Below are 19301 nucleotides of genomic sequence, written 5' to 3'. Positions count from 1 at the left end.
TCCTACGTAGAATAAGTTAGTAGTTATTTGAATGGTTGTATTTAGAATTTCGTGTCTCTCTAAGGCAGCGAACAGTCTTTGGACTAGATGATCTTTGGCTACGAGTCAAATTATGGTCGACAAACTTACTTACTCACACGAAGGAACTCAGCTAGTAAGGCTTTTTCTCCAGAGCAGCCTGAGGCAGACAGACGGTGTCTGTGTGCCGCCTGCACTGGATGGAGAAATGAAACAGTCCTTCTGTGAGTCGTCTTCCAGTTAATGCAACCAATGAACTCGCTGAGGATTAAATCAGATAAGCAGCATCTGACTGACAGCAGGCATCACTTACTCATTTTAGCCATTTTAGTGAAGGCACAAAAATTCAATACTGCTGCTGCTGCATTTAGAGATTGACTGACAGGCGTGTGTGTTTGTTAGTGACGCACTGTCTTTATATATCTCTCGTATATGTGGAGTTAGATCCATGTGATGAAACATTTACTGTACGTAAGAGTTAAGTTTATATTTTGGTTTGGTAGTATTTATGTCCCCAGTAAATACAGAGACTTTTTTCATGGAAAGTCTTGTGTGTCCTTTGTATTGTACTTTCTGTGCAGTGCCTTCTCTACACACACTGCTGTGCGAGTGAGAAGATTAGGAGATTATGCTCTGAAATTAATTTTTCAAACCATAATGCGCCTTTGTGTCTCGTGAAATATCCCACTGTGATCAGTGACTTAGATGGCCCTCTACTTAATGCTGAGGCATACCGTGGGAATTAGAATATATTTACCTTTCACTTCACTCAGGTGACTGGAAATATAAATACCCGGTTCATACAGGATGTGCTCACAGGACGCTCCAAAGTCTCTTGCGAGCACAAAGTATTGCTTCATAAAATCCTTTTGGGTGTCGGGGAGTAGTGCAGCAGCAGGCCAGTGAGCAGAATATGAAGTAGTACAGTAGTAATTCATAGCAGTGCGTTTCCACTTAAAGTCCTTAAGCAGTTCTCAGCTCACACAGTATAAGAACAACAGCACCGGAATAACAAAGCTACATTCACAGCCCTTCAAACAACTTAACCCAGTTCAGCCCCGGTTGCTCAAAGAAAGCAGCTTTATCCACATCCAGGCTGCAGCAGTGCAACAGCCAACAGACTAACATGCCAGATCTCTTTTCCTCAGCTCTGTTCACCACCTTTTTCCTGTTCCAGCGCTTCCAGCTTGTATGCATTTCCTCTCTCTCTCTTCTTCCCCTCCAGTCTAAGAGGCGTTCCCAGGGCCTTTCCCTCGACACCATCTACCACTGTCTGAACCGGACGGTGCTCTACCAGCTCTGTCGACCCCACAAGACGGTAGCTCAGCAGGTGGCCCTGCTGGACGCCCTGCGGGTCCTGACCGTCAACCGCAACCTGGTGCTCGGGCCGGGCAACCACGACCAGGACTTTGTGGCCTGCCTGGCTCACTGCTTCATCTGCCTGCACAGCGGAAAGTAAGGTGGCATGAAACCTGTCAGGGGTGGACGTTCTGTAACCGTGAGCAAGAGTTTGTGTGGGATGGTTGCTTGAAATTAAGGCGGCTGTTACTTTATGCATCCAGCTGTTTTTTTTTTAATGTAAACTCTCTAGATATTAATTAAGCCACGAGGGACATACTTCCATGTTGACATAGCTTTGCTAGTTTTGACAAACTGAGAGGAATAAACTACACACGCTGTGATCAGCAGAATGAAGGGGCATGTCGCCCTGTAGCAAACAGTGAGTTCCTGCACACATTTGAGCGGCATCAGTGTTATCTGGCTTACTAACCAGATAAATGAATCAGTTGCCTAATTAAAGGGGAATTTTTAATTAATTTAAAAATGTGAAATAATACCAGTCCAACAAGTTTAAACCTAGATGACTAAGTTCCTCATAGATGTGTATATAAAGGGTAACAATAGCACCTTTATACATTTAGAAGTATTTTCATTAGGGGAAATCCAAGAACTAGAAATATTCAGCATGTAAAACATTTTCTGTTTTTCATGTTTTCCATCTCACACAAAGGTGCTAAACATGGCTTCTTAATAAAGATGTCGTACATATTTAATTAAATTTTAGATTTATGCATATATGCTTTCTGTTCTCTCCTACGTTAGATTTAACTCAGTGAGATTATTTCTTAGCTCTGCCTCTGAGGAATGTTTATGCAACTATAAAACATCGACTTACCACAGAGTCACACGCCTTTGTTTTTTATCCTCTGTGACTCAGACTGTGTGGTGTCCACTTATACAACATTAGATTGTAATTGTGGCAAGTCTCTTTTTTTTTTTTTTTCTCTCTCTCTGCTAGAAGTACTGATATTTTCCAAAACTGCAGCAGGTGGGAGGAGACTGAATTTCCTACCATGCTGAGAACACAATATGCTTTAACACAACCCGGTATACAACTACAGAGAGCAGACTTATCTGCTGCAGAGAAGCCAAACAGTCGAACTCTCCCTGTGACACCCCCCCACCCCACCCTCAGGTCTCTGCATGGCAGGTTGGTACTGAGTCGCTCTTTGTTTGTTTCTGCAGTAGCGTGGAGGGCTTTGGTCTGGAGGCGGAGGCCAGGATGACGACCTGGCACGTCATGATCCCCACGGAAAACGAGGCTGATGCCACGCACAGCCACGACGTCAGCGAGGGTGAGACACTGAACCTGTTTAACCCTCGTAACTGTTGGTGTTAATCATCTGTGTAAAATATCAACTGCTAAAAAAGACATATTTATATACATTGCGTAGAATTTCTTAAATGTAAATTCATTCATCTGACAATATATAACAGACTGGTAACTGATGCGACTGACTGATAGTGGCTCTGTACTTTAATGTCGACGTGCTCATGAAAAACAATTATTGCTGGCCCCTTGCAGGGCGGCAGCTGCTGCTGAAGGCGGTGAACCGCGTGTGGACCGAGCTGATGCACAGCAAGCGTCAGATGCTGGAGGACATCTTCAAAGTGTCTCTGCCCTGTAATGACAGAGGCCACGTGGACATCGCCACAGCCCGGCCTGCCCTGGAGGAGCCGGCCCTGAAGAGCTGGCAGAGCCACCTGGGTGAGTGATCAAAAAAAAAAAAAGAAAATACACACACATGCAAAGATGTAATCACACAGACTTACACCAGCTTAACGCTTCCTCCTGTGTCCGTTTTACATTTGTGGTGTCCTTTATGGATTATCTAGTCATTACATAACTTGACCACCTTTTTTTTGGGAGCCTCTCTTGCTTTTCTTCCGGAGTCCTGCCGTTAGGGCCTGATTTGCTGTCTTTCCTGCTGCTTCTCTTTCTCCTGCTCCACTTCATCAGTGTTGTATTTTGCTCACGTAAGCAGAGTGGTAAATCACTACCAGCCACCTGCCAAACTTTTGACTCAGTTTGCTGAACCAGACACTTTGTCGGGAAACCAGAGATTGTGAAAAAGTTTCTCTAAATTTGCAAAATCTGGTTAAGTTAGAAAACACCTCAGAAGAATTTCCTGTTTTCTGGAGACTATTTCTTGAGTAGAACATAACTTAAATGAAAACAGTGGGCTCTGTGGACTGCCCGGAGCAACAGAGACATCCGGAAATGAAATTCTTCTCTTGAGCAAACCTTTAAAGAAAACAAAAAATTACCAACACGGTTTCTTTTCGTTTCTTTTCCTCTCTGTTGTTCAGCCCATGAGAAAAAGTGCATCAGCCGTGGTGAGGCGGTGGCACCGGCCACCCAGTCCAAACTGTCCCGGGTCAGCAGCGGCTTCGGTCTCTCCAAGCTGACGGGCGTCCGCCGCAACAAGAAGGAGAACAGCCTGAACAAGAACAGCCTGTCTGCGCAGGTACACACGGAAACAGCTGACAGTCACTGTGCTGCTGTGGAACGTTTACACAAACTGTGTGTCGGCTTCGTTTCGTTACAGTCTTGTGTTTCTGATCAACAGGAGACTTTCCAGTGGATGTTCACACACATCGCTGTTGTTCGGGACTTGGTGGCCATGCAATACAAAGAATATCAAGAGGTACGTCACTGCTGGATGGATAGAATTAAGCAAATTCATGCTGCTTTACTGTTGATGCTGTATGTCAGCTCAGTTATGCTGAGCTGCAGCAGCAGTGGTGTTATGTAACTTCAGTCAGGACGATGCTGCAGGACAGCAAACCAAATAAAAACAGCCTTACAGGAGCGTTTTTAAAGTGAGCGTCCACTCTCACCTCATTCCTCCCCTCCGTCTCCCAGCGGCAGCAGAACGCCCTGAAGTATGTGACGGAGGAGTGGGCATCCATCGAATACGAGCTGCTGCGGGAGCGGGGCCTCTGGGGCCCCCCCATCGGCTCCCACCTGGACAAGTTTGTGCTGGAGATGACGGAGGGGCCCTGCCGGATGAGGAAGAAGATGGTCCGCAATGACATGTTCTATATCCACTACCCGTACATCCCGGAGACGGAGACAAACACCAACTCGGCACAGGTATTCAGCTTTAAATATGTATTAACATGTTCCCATGATCCTTTGCGGCACTGTTAGCCGACGTTTCTGCTCCGGCTTCACCATCAGACAGAGACTTACTTACTTATTAAGCTAGACTGCAGATATTACATCCCTCAAACAAAACGTACTATAGATGTTGTAAAACATTTTGAGAAATTTATAAATTAGAGGTCATTTTCTCAGTGACCAGTTCCCCTGCAAAGCAGCGAACATGTGAGAATAGCTCTTGTGAAACAGAGCTCTTGGACGAGCTCATCGCTGTCGTGTGAGGAAGTGACACCGACAGCCGGTGGCTCACTTTTCCTGGCACCGCCAAGACGCATTTAGCTTTGTTTGCTCTACAAATAATCCCTCCTCTCTGTTTGCCCACGGGTTCCTCTCTTCACGCCGCAGTAATTTATTTGGTCAGGAGGATACAGAGGGAGAGAGAGAGAGAGCTCACAGGCATGTCCAGTTAGGTTTGTATGAACGTCAGCCTCCCAGAAACACAACACAATTTTATTTTTACATTTTAAGCATTTAGCTGAGGCTCTCACTCAGGGATTATTAAACAATCCCCAGATCCAAATAGTTATTAAAGAAAGTTTTATGCAGTAATGTTTCTGTCACCTTGGATTGATCACACAATGCAGAAGTGCTTGTTAAAGTAGAACTGAATGTCACACCCAAAAAGGGACAACATACATTCAGTAATTTCACAAAAGTGAAAAATCTCCAACGATGCTATAGACAGCGTGACCTCCATGAGCAGGAGCTTTTCAGATCCCTTCTGGAGAGAGTTTTCTGGCTCATGGCCCCTTCTAACGACCACTGTAATTAAGTCCAAAGTCCCACAGGCCTGATCATAGTAAATAATTTAAACATGCTCAGGGGGGTAGTCACATAATGTCGTACACTTGTGCCCTCCAGCTGGATACCATTACTTGCCATTTGCTCTCGGCCTTTCTGCTCAGTAGTTTTGGTTTTTCCTGCCTTGCTCAAGGCCGCAGTGGCAGTAAATGTCCCTGTTCCATGTTCCAGTGAAAAGCCACTTAAAACACTTGAAGAATTCCCAGAATGCTGTTGTGTGATTTTGTTGGAAACACTATTTTTGTGCAGATATGTGATGTTTAAATTGTGGTTGGAACCAAAATGGAACCAAACTTGTGGTATCAAAACATACTTTTAGTTAATTCTATTTAGTTAATTCTGTTTTCTTAATGGTTAATTTATGAAATACAAACAGAAAAATCTAAATACACCAAAATAAATAAAAAATAAAAATGGCATTTGAAGAGTCTCATCCTCCCTCTGTTCACCTTCTCCAGCCCTCTTCCCCCCCTCTGGTTCCCCTGGTACCCTCAGCTCTGACTAGGGTCCTTGCTCATGCCCAGGTACCTTCCTGAAGTGCACATGGATGAAACAGTCCAGCTCTCTGTGATGCCTGGTGTGACTGCATGATAACGTGTTTAAAAAGTCACGTGAAGCAGGAAAGCGCTGTTGTAAGAACACGTGAAAGCATGACGTCAGAGCAGCCTCGCGTGGTGTCACTGCGGAAAGAAATGCAGCCTTTAGCAATATTTCAACCACTCCATTACTTTATTACTTGACTGGAATCTTATCTTGCTTTATCAGCAACCGCGCTCTTAAAACTTGGACTTTTATCTATATTTGTTTTGTCTTCTTGCTTCCTCTTTGCAAGCCTCCTCGTGTGTGCTTTGCTTACATATTTTTTTTGCTGTGACTTTGAAGTTGCAATATATTTAATCTCTGAAACATAACAGAAAACAAAATGCGGGTGTGCGCCAGAGAAGAATCGGTCATAACTGTGATGCAGGCTCCGTGAATTTTGACCTTACATGTGTGCACATGCAGTGTGCCACTGTTTGAGAATGAACTCTTAAAGCAGTGAACTAACCATCTCTTGTGCAGTGATCTCCTCTGCATGGAACTGAAGTCATTTCAAGTCCAGTAGTTTCTGCTCTGTGCCTCCACTTTATTACAGGTTTTGTCACAAGTACAGTGAAATATGATAAACAAACATAGGAGGGACCTGGATCTGAAGTTTAATTCACGTGCAGAGAACTGAAGCACGTCTTTGGTGTTTTTTACGCAAAAAAATCTAATGAAAAAGAAGCTAAAAGGGATAAAGATAATAAAACTGGTAATCTTTAATACAAATAAATCTGTAACAGCAAAATGCAGCGCTACATAATCTCACCTGCTTCTCATTCTCCCTCCCGCGTCCAGAAGCCTCTGCGTTACCGGCGAGCCATCAGCTACGACAGTAAGGAGTACTACATGCGTTTGCTGTCCGGAAACCCCGGCATGTACCAGCACTCTGTGGAGCACAACACGGAGGGAGAGACCACGCAGCATGAGCCCGAGCACGGAGAGGACACCATAGCAAGGGTCAAAGGTACAGAAGCCATTTCTGTGTACTGCAGGAGGTCTGATGCCTCCATGGTTGGTGCCCGGCTGCTGTTGTAGTTCAGCTAAAAGCCTTCTCCAACACACCTCTGTACGTTCTGCTCTCCAGGTCTGGTGAAGGCTCCTCTGAAGAGGTCTCGGTCCACAGCGGACGGCGCAGACGAGGACAGTCAGGAGCAGCTTCAGGAGCAGCTGTTAGAGTCAGGAGGCCCCGAGGAGGAGCAGAGGACCGACAACACGTCACTGCTGCGCCTCCTGGAGGAGGGAGAGAAGGTCAGAGAGAGACACGTGAACGTATGAGGGAATAATTAAAAGAATAGTGTATTCATAATGTTTGTTTTTTAACAGCAGTTACTGCTTCAGGTAGAAAGTACATGTCCCCACTCCTCTGATGAATTTAACATCTAGTGACTTTTCCTGACAAGACTATTGTTGCTAAACTTAAGCTAATTGGCTCTCGCCCTCGTTTCTCACATCTCCAGATTCAGCACATGTACCGCTGTGCCAGAGTGCAGGGTCTGGACACCAGCGAGGGTCTGCTGCTGTTTGGGAAGGAGCACTTCTACGTCATCGATGGCTACACCATGACCATGTCCAGGGAGATCAGGGACATCGACACGCTGCCAGCCAAGTAGGTCCACACCTGGACACCTGTAAGCAGCATCAGGACCTGACGGCAGGGCTTTAGTAATTAATCCTGAATGACTTTTGGAAGCTGCAGCTCATGTACTGTACTTTCCCTCCCTGGGTAAAGGATGACATCATCCCTGTGGACGCTGCAGTGGGAGTTTCTGCTGCCAGAATGATGTAATGCTGCTGATGGAGCATGCGTTGTGAAACTCAGCAGAGCTTTTACATATTTTTCTTTTCAGGGAACTGAAAAAATAAAAACCTGTTACCAACAGATGGCTCATAAACTTTACCGTGTTCCCCTCGGGTGTTTCAGCCTCTCTTCAGCTTCCACACACGTCTTGTACAATCAAAGCCTTTTGTCCTTCAGGGCTGAAACGATGAACTGATCAGATTAGCAATATAAAACTGATAATTCATTATTCATTGTTCACAGTTTTTTATCATCTTTTAGTGGACAGCATGATTTTTGTGGTTACAGCTCGTTTAGTGTTCACTTGCTTCCTCTCACTATAAATAGAGTAATTTTTTTTTTCCTTTTTTCTAAAGCAGTCTGAAGCCTTAGGCTGCGTCATTTTTATTTAGGAGCACTCAGTTTTAAATACTTCACTGGATAAATTAGGGAAATAATTGGTAGATTGATCATGAAATAGTTGATGACAAAAGAAAATTGTCTCCCCAAGTGTTGCAGTGCTAATTGTTTTTGTTTTAGAAGCATAAAGCAGCAGAGTTCCTCACAGCTCCTGGAGGAGGCTTTGAATTTTTATGATGTGAACTTTGTCGCCCTTGTAGATGCAAATTTTCTTTTCCAGGAATATTTCAAACTGAACTGTGCTTTAATGGATCAATGTCTTTTTTCTGTGTCCAGTTTGCATGAGGCCATCATCCCCAGAGGAGCGAGACAAGGTCAGAGCCAGTTAAAGAGAACCTGCAGCATCTTCGCCTACGAAGACATCAAGGAGGTGCACAAGAGACGCTACCTGCTGCAGGTCAGCATGCACCTCTATCACACACACATACACACACACACACACACACACACACACTCAGGCACTCATTACTTCAATACACACTTTTTAAATATAGGAATTTCAAACAGATTTATACAGAGTACTGAGAAGCAACAGTAAAATGTTTTGGGTCATTAAAGTCATCCCGACAGTCTGAGCCTCCCAGCTCTTGCGGTGCTAATGTTGTTTTATTGTTTGGAGTATAAATGCCTGGTGTGTCGTCTTCTTTCAGCCCATGGCGGTGGAAGTCTTCTCAGCAGATGGGAGGAACTACCTGTTAGCCTTCCAGAAAGGAGTCCGCAACAAAGTTTACCAAAGGTACTGAATGCAGATGTAAACACGGAGCTATCTGCTGCTGCTGCTCTCATGTTTCACTAACTCATTCAGGCTGGATGGTCATAATTCTGTTACAGTTTTTTTTATTTTACTCGTTTTCTTATTAATCCCCTGCAGGTTCTTGGCCGTGGTGCCTTCACTGGCCGACAGCTCAGAGTCAGTTTCAGGCCAGAGGCCCAACACCAGCGTCGAACAAGGGTAAGACCTCCTCCGTGTTACATTCAGCACAGACTCTGTTTTCCGTCCTCAGGGAGTTGGATTCCTATTTTTTTTCTTCGTTTTTAATCTTCTAATGCATTTTAATAAATAATGGGTGTGGTCTTCTACAGTAATAAATCAAGTTAATGAGCCAGAAGAGAAAATAAAGGAAAATGAAGTCGCACCATCCCACATATAACACATGCAGCTCTAGTTTTTCAGTTAAAGAAGGAGAACCACTCAGTTGTTTTAACTAAGCCTCCTCTCTGCTCTGCTGTTTGTCAGATCGGGCTTACTCAGCACGCTGGTTGGTGAGAAATCAGTGACTCAGCGATGGGAGGTAAGAACCTGGGCTCACTGGTTTAACCCCACTGTTCCGCTTCAACAGCACAAACTGCAGCTGTGTCACACTGGTGTTAGTGCCAATAAATCCAACCCTCACTAATGTCTGTGTGTGTGTGTGTGTCTGTGTGTGTGATGTGTTTGCCAGCGAGGAGAGATCAGTAACTTCCAGTACCTGATGCATCTGAACACCCTGGCAGGACGCTCCTACAACGACCTGATGCAGTACCCGGTCTTCCCCTGGATCCTGGCCGACTACGACGCTGAGGTAACAGAAGATCTTTCGGACAGTGACTAGTTTTGAAGTTATAAAGTTGGTGTGATGACAGCATCAGGGTTAGTTAGTTAGTTACCAGTGTTTGACGTATGCATGAACTCCATTTGGATGCCTTTGGTGACGTTAACCAGGAGCTGGACCTGAGTAACCCCAAGACGTTCCGTAACCTCGCCAAGCCGATGGGCGCCCAGACCGATGACAGACTCACCCAGTACAAGAAGAGGTACAAGGACTGGGAAGACCCCAACGGTAAGACCCCACCGGATTTTAAAATCCCTAAAAAAACAGAGAGATTCTTATAAAACAGAGACCCTTTGGTTGTGTGTCTGTGGACGTTTCACACCCCGATTACACATTTATTCTTATCTGTTTCACATCACTGCTGTTGTTCTCAGCTGTTGCGTGCTGTTGTGTTTGTATGAACGTTTTTGCTGTTTTCCTGTCGCACCAGGCGAAACCCCGGCCTACCACTACGGCACCCACTACTCGTCAGCCATGATCGTGGCCTCGTATCTGGTCCGAATGGAGCCTTTCACGCAGATTTTCCTCAGACTTCAGGTTTGATTCGAACTTTCCTACCGAATGTTCTGCTCATCATTCACATCTCCCCACTGGTGAAGACTTTACAACCCAGAAAGAAACCACATCAGACAGAGAAAAGACTTACAGAAAAAGTCGGACAGAAACAGCTGTTTTAAATTTTGATTCAACTTTCGAACGTCTGAACCTAAATGTCAAACGATGTGCCCGTGTGCAGGGAGGCCATTTCGACCTGGCTGACAGGATGTTCCACAGCGTACGCGAAGCCTGGATGTCCGCCTCCAAACACAACATGGCCGACGTCAAGGAGCTCATCCCCGAGTTCTTCTACCTGCCAGAGTTCCTGCTCAACTCCAACAACTTTGACCTGGGTCAGTGTGCGGGGGCGCGGACAGTAACAGCTGATGGCAGCACAAGTCAAACTGACCGAGATGCTTGAGCTCATGAATATTAATGTCGCGTCCGCCTTCTGTCGTTTGATGTTCCAGGTGCCAAGCAGAACGGCACCAAGCTGGGTGACGTGATCCTGCCACCTTGGGCCAAGGGCGACCCCCGAGAGTTCATCAGAGTCCACAGAGAGGTAGGACGTTAGCCGGCTTGTGACGGGGTCTCAGTTTCAGTGAGCGCGCTTTAACCTCTGTCTTGTATTGTCGCCCTCCTCCAGGCGCTGGAGTGCGACTACGTGTCGGCCCACCTCCACGAATGGATCGACCTGATTTTCGGCTACAAGCAGCAGGGTCCGCCGGCTGTGGAGGCGGTCAACGTCTTCCACCACCTGTTCTACGAGGGTCAGGTGGACATCTACAACATCAACGACCCGCTCAAAGAGACCGCCACCATCGGCTTCATCAACAACTTCGGACAAATCCCCAAACAGGTGAGAAACTGGCTAATGTCCGGGTACGTGGAGCTAACGCTGCTGTACTGCTGCCTCTGTCAGTTTGTACTGCGGCGTCTGCTGCTACTTATCTACCACTGCTACAGCTGATTCAAATTCTATTTATACTGCTAGTAGTGCTGTTGTTTACTGCAATAACTACCACTGCTACGACTACTACTATGAATCCAGTTTGGTTACCAGACATTCTTACATTATTTGGCTCTTAAATCACTCACACACGTTGATGTGTGTGTGTGTTTCAGCTGTTTAAGAAGCCCCACCCTCCCAAACGGGTTCGCAGCAAAGCCAACGGCGACGTAGCGAGCGTTCCTCCGAGCTCCAACAGTGACAAGATCTTCTTCCATCATCTGGACAATCTCAGACCTTCGCTGGCGCCCGTCAAAGGTTACGTTTGCAAAGACTCACGTATACAATCACAGACAGACAGACACCACACTCATCACTCACAGGTTTCTTTGTATTACCTTTGTCCAGAGCTGAAGGAGCCTGTGGGACAGATCGTGTGCACCGACAAGGGCATTCTCGCTGTGGAGCAAAACAAAGTTCTGGTTCCCCCCACCTGGAGCAAGACCTTCGCCTGGGGCTACGCCGACCTCAGCTGCCGTCTGGCTAACTATGAATCTGACAAGGTGTGTAGCAGTTGTAAAAACAGTCACGGTTTCTCACACACGGTGTGCACACGGTGCTTTTAATTTTGTAAGACAAAATGTGCACATCACTGTATCATTTGATTTAAGTGTCTTTAATGACTCTCTTTATCCAGAGTCGGTTGTAATGAATCGGCAGATTTTAAGAGAGCTGTGACTTTTCAGTGCGGCTACTGAACTGAAACATGGATGGTTGTAAATTTCCTGCTTCCACGTATTTCACCTTGAGACTGACAGGTGAATGTGAAGCATTGTCTGAGACTGTGTTTCCCCCTGCTGGTGCCTGAATGAAACTGCACCTCGCTGACCCTCTGGGTTTTTCCAGCAGCAGCCATTACAGAAGTCTCTCCTGGAGACTTACTTGGGCAGAATCAAATGTCTCTCAGCAAAACTAATTACCAGACTGTTCTTGTTAACTCCCAACAGCAAACACTTGATTTTTTTTGTTGGGGGGGACTGAGAATAATTGTATATTTTTTCAGCAAGTGTGCACTACAGCAGGTTCTTGTTCAGAAGTTTGTAGTTTTAGTTTGAGAACCCTGATATGATTTAATTCCCAGAACAGCCAGAAACAACCAGTCCTCAGTCTCCATTCCCTCACCTCTGCTCCGCTTGACCAGCCGGTTTTCAGTCTTAATTGTCGGCCTTGTTTTCAGGCGTTGGTGGTGTACGAGTGTCTGTCGGAGTGGGGTCAGATCCTGTGTGCCATATGTCCAAACCCGAAGCTGGTTATCACCGGTGGCACCAGCACCGCCATCTGTGTGTGGGAGACAGGAACCTCCAAGGAGCGGGCCAAGTCGCTCACCCTCAAACAGGTAAACACACAAACACACACACACACACACGTCAGCAGTTTCCCAGGTCCCAGATCAGCGCTTTACTGTGAGGACTTCAAAATAAAATACCTGAGTCAAAGCTATAACAGTGTGTAGATCAATGTAAAAGGGAAATGTCAGCTTTGACTCCACTGCAGCGTCTTTATAAGAAACATCGAATCACCTTAAAATTCAATGTTTCAGACAATGTTTGGCTTTTAGTTTGTTCCCTTTCAGCGTCTGAGTCAGTGTTTGAGGAATTCAGCAGCTGTGGTGCAGTGTTTTGTCCCCAATTTGCGATGACAGAGTAATCTCTCTGTTTTTACAGCCTCCTCTCTGAAGTTTCTAAAATTACACCACAGGCTCATGAAGTGCGAGGAGGAGAAAAGCCTTCAAACGAGGTGTTGAAATTTGCTGACTTCATCTTGTTTCTTTGTCGCGTTGTATCCCAGGCTTTACTGGGCCACACGGACGCCGTGACGTGCCTCACGGCCTCGTCAGCGTACCACATTGTTGTCAGCGGTTCACGGGATCGAACCTGCATCATCTGGGATCTCAACAAGCTGTCCTTCGTCACGCAGCTCAGGGGACACCGGGCACCCGTCTCTGCTCTGTGTATCAATGAACTGACGGTGGGTCTGAGCATAAACTTCTCATCCCACTCTGGATGAACGTGGTGGTTTGTAAAAGCCGTTCAGGTGAAGTGCGGACAAGCGTGACGGAAAGAACGTGCGTGTGTTTGTGTTTGTACAGGGGGACATCGTGTCCTGTGCAGGTACCTACATCCACGTGTGGAGCATCAACGGCAGCCCCATCGCCAGCGCCAACACCTTCACGGGACGCAGCCAGCAGATCCTGTGCTGCTGCGTGTCCGAGATGAACGAGTGGGACACTCAGAACGTGATAGTCACCGGCCACTCGGATGGTGTCGTCAGGGTAACCGTGCCCACTTTGATTTCAGTGATGGTTTTCTCATGGTGACAGTATCACTCCTGACTTGTACACGAGTATTTCGAATGCTTCTTGTGGTATTTTCCAGACGGAGATAATCAGTCGCTGAAAGGTTAATTATGTGTTATCAAACCTTTCCTAAAATATTTTTTGTAGTTTTGGAGAATGGAGTTCCTCCAAGTCCCAGAAACCCCTGCTCCAGAGCCAATTGAGCCAGATGTGCCTGACTGCTGCGGCGAGGAGAAGATTGGTGAGTGTGTTTGAAGGAAGCACCGACTGATGACCGACCTCTTTGCACCCGTGATACAGCAACTTTAACTCTTACTTTGACTCACAGAGGGTGGCGAGAGTCACAACGGTGACGACGACAGTAGCGAGTCAGAGGGAGACGAGCCGAGTCTGAGCCAGGAGCCCAAAGTACCACGCAACCCGTCGACGGGTGGAGGCAGCCAGCCGGGCAGCGCCGTCCACAGACCCAGAGGTACACAGATACCAACTCAGCTCATCAGCATTTACAGTTTACAGTCCAGCGTGCCCTGTTTAGGCGTTTTACTGCAGCTGAATAGAAACTGCTCTGGGTTACAGATTTCTGTCTAAAGCAGAAATGAAAAGTTGTTAATAAATACCTTTAAGGTCCTTCAGCCCGAGCGGGAGCCTCTTGGTCCATGGACAGCGGCTCTGACGACTCCCACCGCTGGTCGGACACCCTCAGCATCGACGAGAAGGACGGCTTCGTGTTCGTCAACTACTCCGAGGGCCAGACCAAAGGCCCTCACCCACATCCAGCTCATCCAGGTCAGGGCTCGGTGCCTCAGCCTCTCCAGCCCACTACCATGGAGGCACGGACGTATAACCAGCTCAGGGCAGGTGAGTGTCCAGTGGGTTTTAAAAAATTTTGGCAGTTTCCCTGCTCCACTGATGTGACGTTTGTTGCATGGCTGAAACTTAACCTGCTTGTTGTGTTTATTTTTGTGTGTCCGCAGGCCACAGATGGGAACGCCAGCTGGTCTTCCGGAGCAAACTCACCATGCACACAGCGTTTGATCGCAAGGACAATGCTCACCCAGCAGAGATCTCCTCCCTCGCCATCTCCAAGTAAGAAAGCCCAGTGTCTGGCACCAAGCTGACGAAGATTAAATGTCTGTTTTCGTAAACTGTAATAGACATTTGATGTCTGTGAAGTCCCGACCTTTTCTGTCTTCTGTTCTTTGTCTTTGAAATCAACCGTCCACCTTCCGCCTCTCTCTGCTTCCCCCTTTGAACGTCCTCTCTTCAGGGACCACAGTAAGATCCTGGTGGGCGATGGACGCGGTCGGGTCTTTAGCTGGTCGGTCAGCGACCAGCCGGGTCGCTCGGCGGCGGATCACTGGGTGAAGGATGAGGTGGTCGACAGCTGCTCCGGCTGCACAGTTCGCTTCTCCCTCACCGAGCGGCGCCATCACTGCAGGAACTGCGGGCAGCTCTTCTGCCAGAAGTAAGAGAATTACTGCGGCAGCTTCTTTTTTATTTGTGTATTTATTGATAAACTTTGTGTTAGTTGTAGATTTATACTTAATGTTCTTATATATTAATCTTTTTCCTCCATTTTTCAGTCTCACTTTCAACTTTTCTGCTTTGTTTGTCTTGTTCCAGAGAGAACTTGAATTTCCTGCCCACCACTTTTGGTTTTGTTTTTGTTTTGTTTTTAGCGCTCACCTCGTCTCACCTTGTTTTACAGGTGCAGTCGCTTCCAGTCAGAGATCAAACGGCTGAAGATCTCGTCACCGGTGCGAGTTTGTCAGAACTGTTATTACAACCTGCAACATGAGCGAAGCGTCGAGGACGGCTGCAGAAACTGAGCTCCGCCTCCACCTGCTGCCGCCGAAAGAAACGCCTCGTCCTGAGGACTCCTACCTGAGGAGCATTTCATTCCTCCATCTGCCTTGTTGTTCCCTAAACACCTCCCACATAACCCAAAACTCTCTCCCTCAACCCTCCACCAACCCCACCCTGCATCCTCTCGTTCGTACAGTAACCACATGCACAGTAACTCACTGGCAAGTAACCGGAGGAAACGTCGGCTCAGCAGAGGAGACGGGAAAAGAAAAAGAGGAGAAGAGGATCAGAAGGAAATGAAAGAAACTCAATCACCACTTCACCACCTGCACTCGTCCCCTGGAGGGGGGAAAAAAGAAAAAGCAAACACACTCTGGACGCGGCACGCTTGAATCAATCACCCGCCATCGTTGCTTTGAGTTGGAGAGCAGGGAAAAGACTCTTCCTCTTTCACCGCAAGACATAACAAACTTGTTTATATTGTAAATAACTACCATGGCCTTTTTAACGCTAAGAGGAACAAACAGAACAAAGTATAAGGTCAATGAGAAAAACAAAAAACAACAAAACAAATTGCCTGTAACATAGCGTTGTGACTAACCACTCCTGGCTTTAAAAAAAAAAAAATCGATTGTGTGTAGTCTGCGTCACGAGTCACGGCAAGTTCAGAGGAGTAACACGGAGGGAGGGAGGGACATGAATGTCAGTAATCACCGTCTGTGGGTTGGACTTACTGCTGGGTCTAGTTATGCAAAATGACTTATTTTCTTTATGATTTCCCGATCGTTTCTTTTGTCGTTGTTTACAAAAAATGTGATTTATTTTGTGAGCGTGCGCTGCCCACAGTGTCAAGCCGTCACCATCAGAGAGAGATTTATTATCAGGTCGTCGTTTCCTGTTTTTTTTTTTTTGTTTTTTTTGCCAAATTGTCTCAGTGAATCACTTTTGATGATTTTTTATTTTTTTTAAGCCGACATCGGTTCTGTCCTTCCTATGAATTCCCATTCGGAGAATCTTTGGGTTGTTGTTGCTGCTTTTTTAAAAAACTGGACACGTTATCATTTCACATTTTTTTATTGTATTTTATTTTATTTTATTTTTTTTAAAGAAAACCATATCACTCCATTTGTTATGAGATTTTTTAGTGTTCATCATCATTGGTGACAAAAATATGAATTAGGTAAAAAAGCAAAAAAAACAAAAAACAAAACGCGCACATGAGAAATTGCTGCACATTTATTTTCCACTGTCTTTTTTCCATTTAGCCTCCTTCAGTTACTGTACAGCGCAGACGCAGCTTTTCGAATGCACACAGGAAAGGGACTCTTCGTTTGAACTGTAGTTTTTATTTCTGTACAGATTTGTGGTTTGCTGGACTGAACTCCGATCCTGTGGCATTATTACAGCAGATCAGCAAACGCGGCACTCCACACACTTTATCCTCGGCCCCCTGTAGAAGACGACGTTAAACCGGAGGAGCAGCAGCCAAGCACCTTTCAAAGAGTTGTTTTCAGAATGGAGGGAAAGCTCGTAGGCGTCAGGGGAGATGTAAATAATCATGACTTTGTTGCAGTTGTGGCACAGATGCAGGAAATATAACGTCAGCGAGTGACTGATTATACGTCTTAGTGACTGAGCTCAGTGCAGGAAGATGAAACGTGTATTTTGAGGTGACAGCTTACACTGAGAGGATGAAATCAGCCTTGTTTAGTTTAACTCGACGTGCATATCATTTGCTTTGGGTGATGAGGAACCTGTTGAGGTCCTGAGTCTCGTTATCGTAAATTTTAGCTGATGGAAGGATTTCAATAAGAAATCATGTTGTTTTTAGTTGAAATTTGGGTCAAACATTAGTTTAGAGTTATTAAGAAGTTACCTGTGAACAAATCTGTGAGGTTTAATATGATTTTGTACATTTGTCCGTATTGTTTTGCACTGTTTGGGCTTTAGTTGTGAGTTTTTCTGGTCATTATCCCTCCTGCTGTGTCACTGACTGTCGTGCCATAAACTCACATTGAAACACAAAAACAAGACAAGAAAAAAAGACAACAAAGGACGAGGACAGCATGAAAGAGGACATGATGAGACGTCTCGTCATTATTCAGGGAAACAGATGAGCAACTAAAAGCAACACAGATCATGGTGGACACGGTGCAGGGATGAGATCAGTTAAAGTCACAACAGTAAACAATGAGGACAAGAACAAATCGTGGCCGTCCAGGGAAAAACGCGCTTCCTGTTTTTAGATTTAGGTTTGTAAGATAAATGTGTTTATGTGGTGTCGTCTTTGATGCCACCACCAGGAGCCGCCAAAATCCGAAACGTTGGAGACAGACGAGTCAGTGCAGAGAGAAAAATAACCCGGTTTAAAAACAGATTGAGGCCCATACTATCCGATTTTCTGTCGTTTAACGAGACTCACACAACAGTTTGTCATTTATACCAGTTTATAAATTGTCACCACAAAATCCAGTTTCACTGTGCGGCTCCTGCTGCTGCTGCTGTGGCCTCAGTGGTCAGACACAGAGAAAGTGCTGTTTCTTTCATGAGAAGACTGAACACGTTGTTTTCTTTCGTTTGTCGCTCCCCTCGTCCCGCTTCACACGCGTGTTCGTGTTGTTTTGTTTTGTTGGTTCTGTGGGCGACACCTGTGCGTCCTTTCTTTGTGTTTCCCACTGGTCTTCACAGACTCTCGAACATGTGACACAGATCCCTGACGTTATACTAATAATATGCACTCGTCGTTGTCCGTCTTATATCATTCTGCATTTTATGTACTGTAATTTAGCGTGCAATCATGTCATCCAGCTGAAAAGGCCGAGTCGGCTTCTATCAATCAAGAGTTCCTTTGCACCTTCACGTGTACAAAAAAAAAAGAAAAGATAGAAAAGTCAAGAGGAATCACAGGTTTTTATTGAATGCAGTTTTACGTTGTCATTTTAACAGAAGGTGCATTTCACAGCGGATAAATGAACTGTACAAAGTATTTATGCAATTATAACTGGTTTTAGATTTTTTTAATGATTATTGCGATTTCAGCAAGTTTTGTTACTTGTTGCATGTCTATTAACACAGCTGACTTTCTGTGTCAGTGCATTGTACATGTTCTCGGCATTATATTATCATGTTTGTTTGTTTTTGTTGGTTCTTTTCTCCTTGGGTTTGTTTTTTTTTGTTTTTTTTTTTTTTTTGGAGGCATTGTCTGATGAGTTACCCCGAGTGACCGAGCGTCAGGTTTGTGTACAGAGCTGCAGATCGTGTCCCCAACTCTGGGTGGACTTTTGTATTCTTTATGGAGAAAAATTGACTAGTGAAGAGAAGAAGAAGAAGAAGAAGAAGGAGGAAAAAAAGAGAAAATCCTGAATTATTTTGGTGGTCTTGTATTAGACTGCATTACTACAGTATCTGGTGTGCAATCTGTGATAGCTGAATGTTCCTTGTATATTTGTGTTCACTACATCCTGCAAAAGAAAAAACTGTAGAGTAACCCCCACCCCTTACAAAAACAAGATGTTACAATAATGCAATAGATCTGGTACTTATTCTTTTTAATTTCATTTCAATAAATAATTGCTGTTTACCACCAGAGGCAGACTCAGTTGTTTCATTTCTAATTTTAAAGTTTTTCTTTCATGATATTCTGAGGGAAATTTAGTGTAACGTGGACATGAACTGTTAATTAGAGGGAACAAACTGAAAATGTAAAAAGAAAAAAAAAGGATTATTACTTGATATATAATTACTAATGCAAGTGATCACCAAACATCGAAGCCTGTAGCAACACAACATGGAAATAAATAAGCTGCATCATCCATTTACAACATTAAAGACACGGAGAACATTATTTTATATAAATGTTTCAATTAATAAGACTGAATAAGTCTGAAATTTCACAGGACTTAGACTTCATTTCCCAAAGACGCCATGTTTGGATGTGTGTTTGTGTACAGTTG

General features: G+C 45.2%; 1 protein-coding gene across 3 annotated transcripts in view; it reads left to right on the top strand.

Annotated features, from left to right (window-relative positions):
- Window positions 1-18934, top strand: part of wdfy3 (WD repeat and FYVE domain containing 3) — a 77925-nt gene extending 58991 nt beyond the window's left edge. For 2 of the 3 annotated variants that reach the window (XM_041041837.1, XM_041041836.1), the window contains exons 37-66: window positions 1244-1473; window positions 2545-2654; window positions 2885-3067; window positions 3670-3827; window positions 3930-4007; window positions 4226-4456; window positions 6707-6875; window positions 6996-7159; window positions 7369-7517; window positions 8385-8505; window positions 8759-8844; window positions 8980-9060; window positions 9346-9400; window positions 9551-9670; window positions 9811-9928; window positions 10131-10237; window positions 10437-10590; window positions 10708-10799; window positions 10884-11096; window positions 11363-11504; window positions 11595-11749; window positions 12424-12582; window positions 13035-13214; window positions 13336-13518; window positions 13690-13783; window positions 13871-14014; window positions 14167-14400; window positions 14517-14628; window positions 14810-15007; window positions 15251-18934. In XM_041041837.1, coding sequence (XP_040897771.1) covers window positions 1244-1473; window positions 2545-2654; window positions 2885-3067; window positions 3670-3827; window positions 3930-4007; window positions 4226-4456; window positions 6707-6875; window positions 6996-7159; window positions 7369-7517; window positions 8385-8505; window positions 8759-8844; window positions 8980-9060; window positions 9346-9400; window positions 9551-9670; window positions 9811-9928; window positions 10131-10237; window positions 10437-10590; window positions 10708-10799; window positions 10884-11096; window positions 11363-11504; window positions 11595-11749; window positions 12424-12582; window positions 13035-13214; window positions 13336-13518; window positions 13690-13783; window positions 13871-14014; window positions 14167-14400; window positions 14517-14628; window positions 14810-15007; window positions 15251-15371 — 4341 coding nt within the window. In that variant the 3' untranslated portion in view covers window positions 15372-18934. Of the gene's footprint in view, window positions 1-1243; window positions 1474-2544; window positions 2655-2884; window positions 3068-3669; window positions 3828-3929; window positions 4008-4225; window positions 4457-5784; window positions 5851-6706; window positions 6876-6995; window positions 7160-7368; window positions 7518-8384; window positions 8506-8758; window positions 8845-8979; window positions 9061-9345; window positions 9401-9550; window positions 9671-9810; window positions 9929-10130; window positions 10238-10436; window positions 10591-10707; window positions 10800-10883; window positions 11097-11362; window positions 11505-11594; window positions 11750-12423; window positions 12583-13034; window positions 13215-13335; window positions 13519-13689; window positions 13784-13870; window positions 14015-14166; window positions 14401-14516; window positions 14629-14809; window positions 15008-15250 lie in introns of all 3 variants that reach the window. The other variant, XM_041041838.1, reaches the window with a different exon arrangement.
- Window positions 18935-19301: the final 367 nt, after the last annotated feature.

The sequence above is a fragment of the Toxotes jaculatrix genome, chromosome 7, assembly GCF_017976425.1.
Source record: "Toxotes jaculatrix isolate fToxJac2 chromosome 7, fToxJac2.pri, whole genome shotgun sequence".
NCBI lineage: Eukaryota > Metazoa > Chordata > Actinopteri > Toxotidae > Toxotes > Toxotes jaculatrix.
This window is presented reverse-complemented; position numbering and strand designations above follow the sequence as displayed.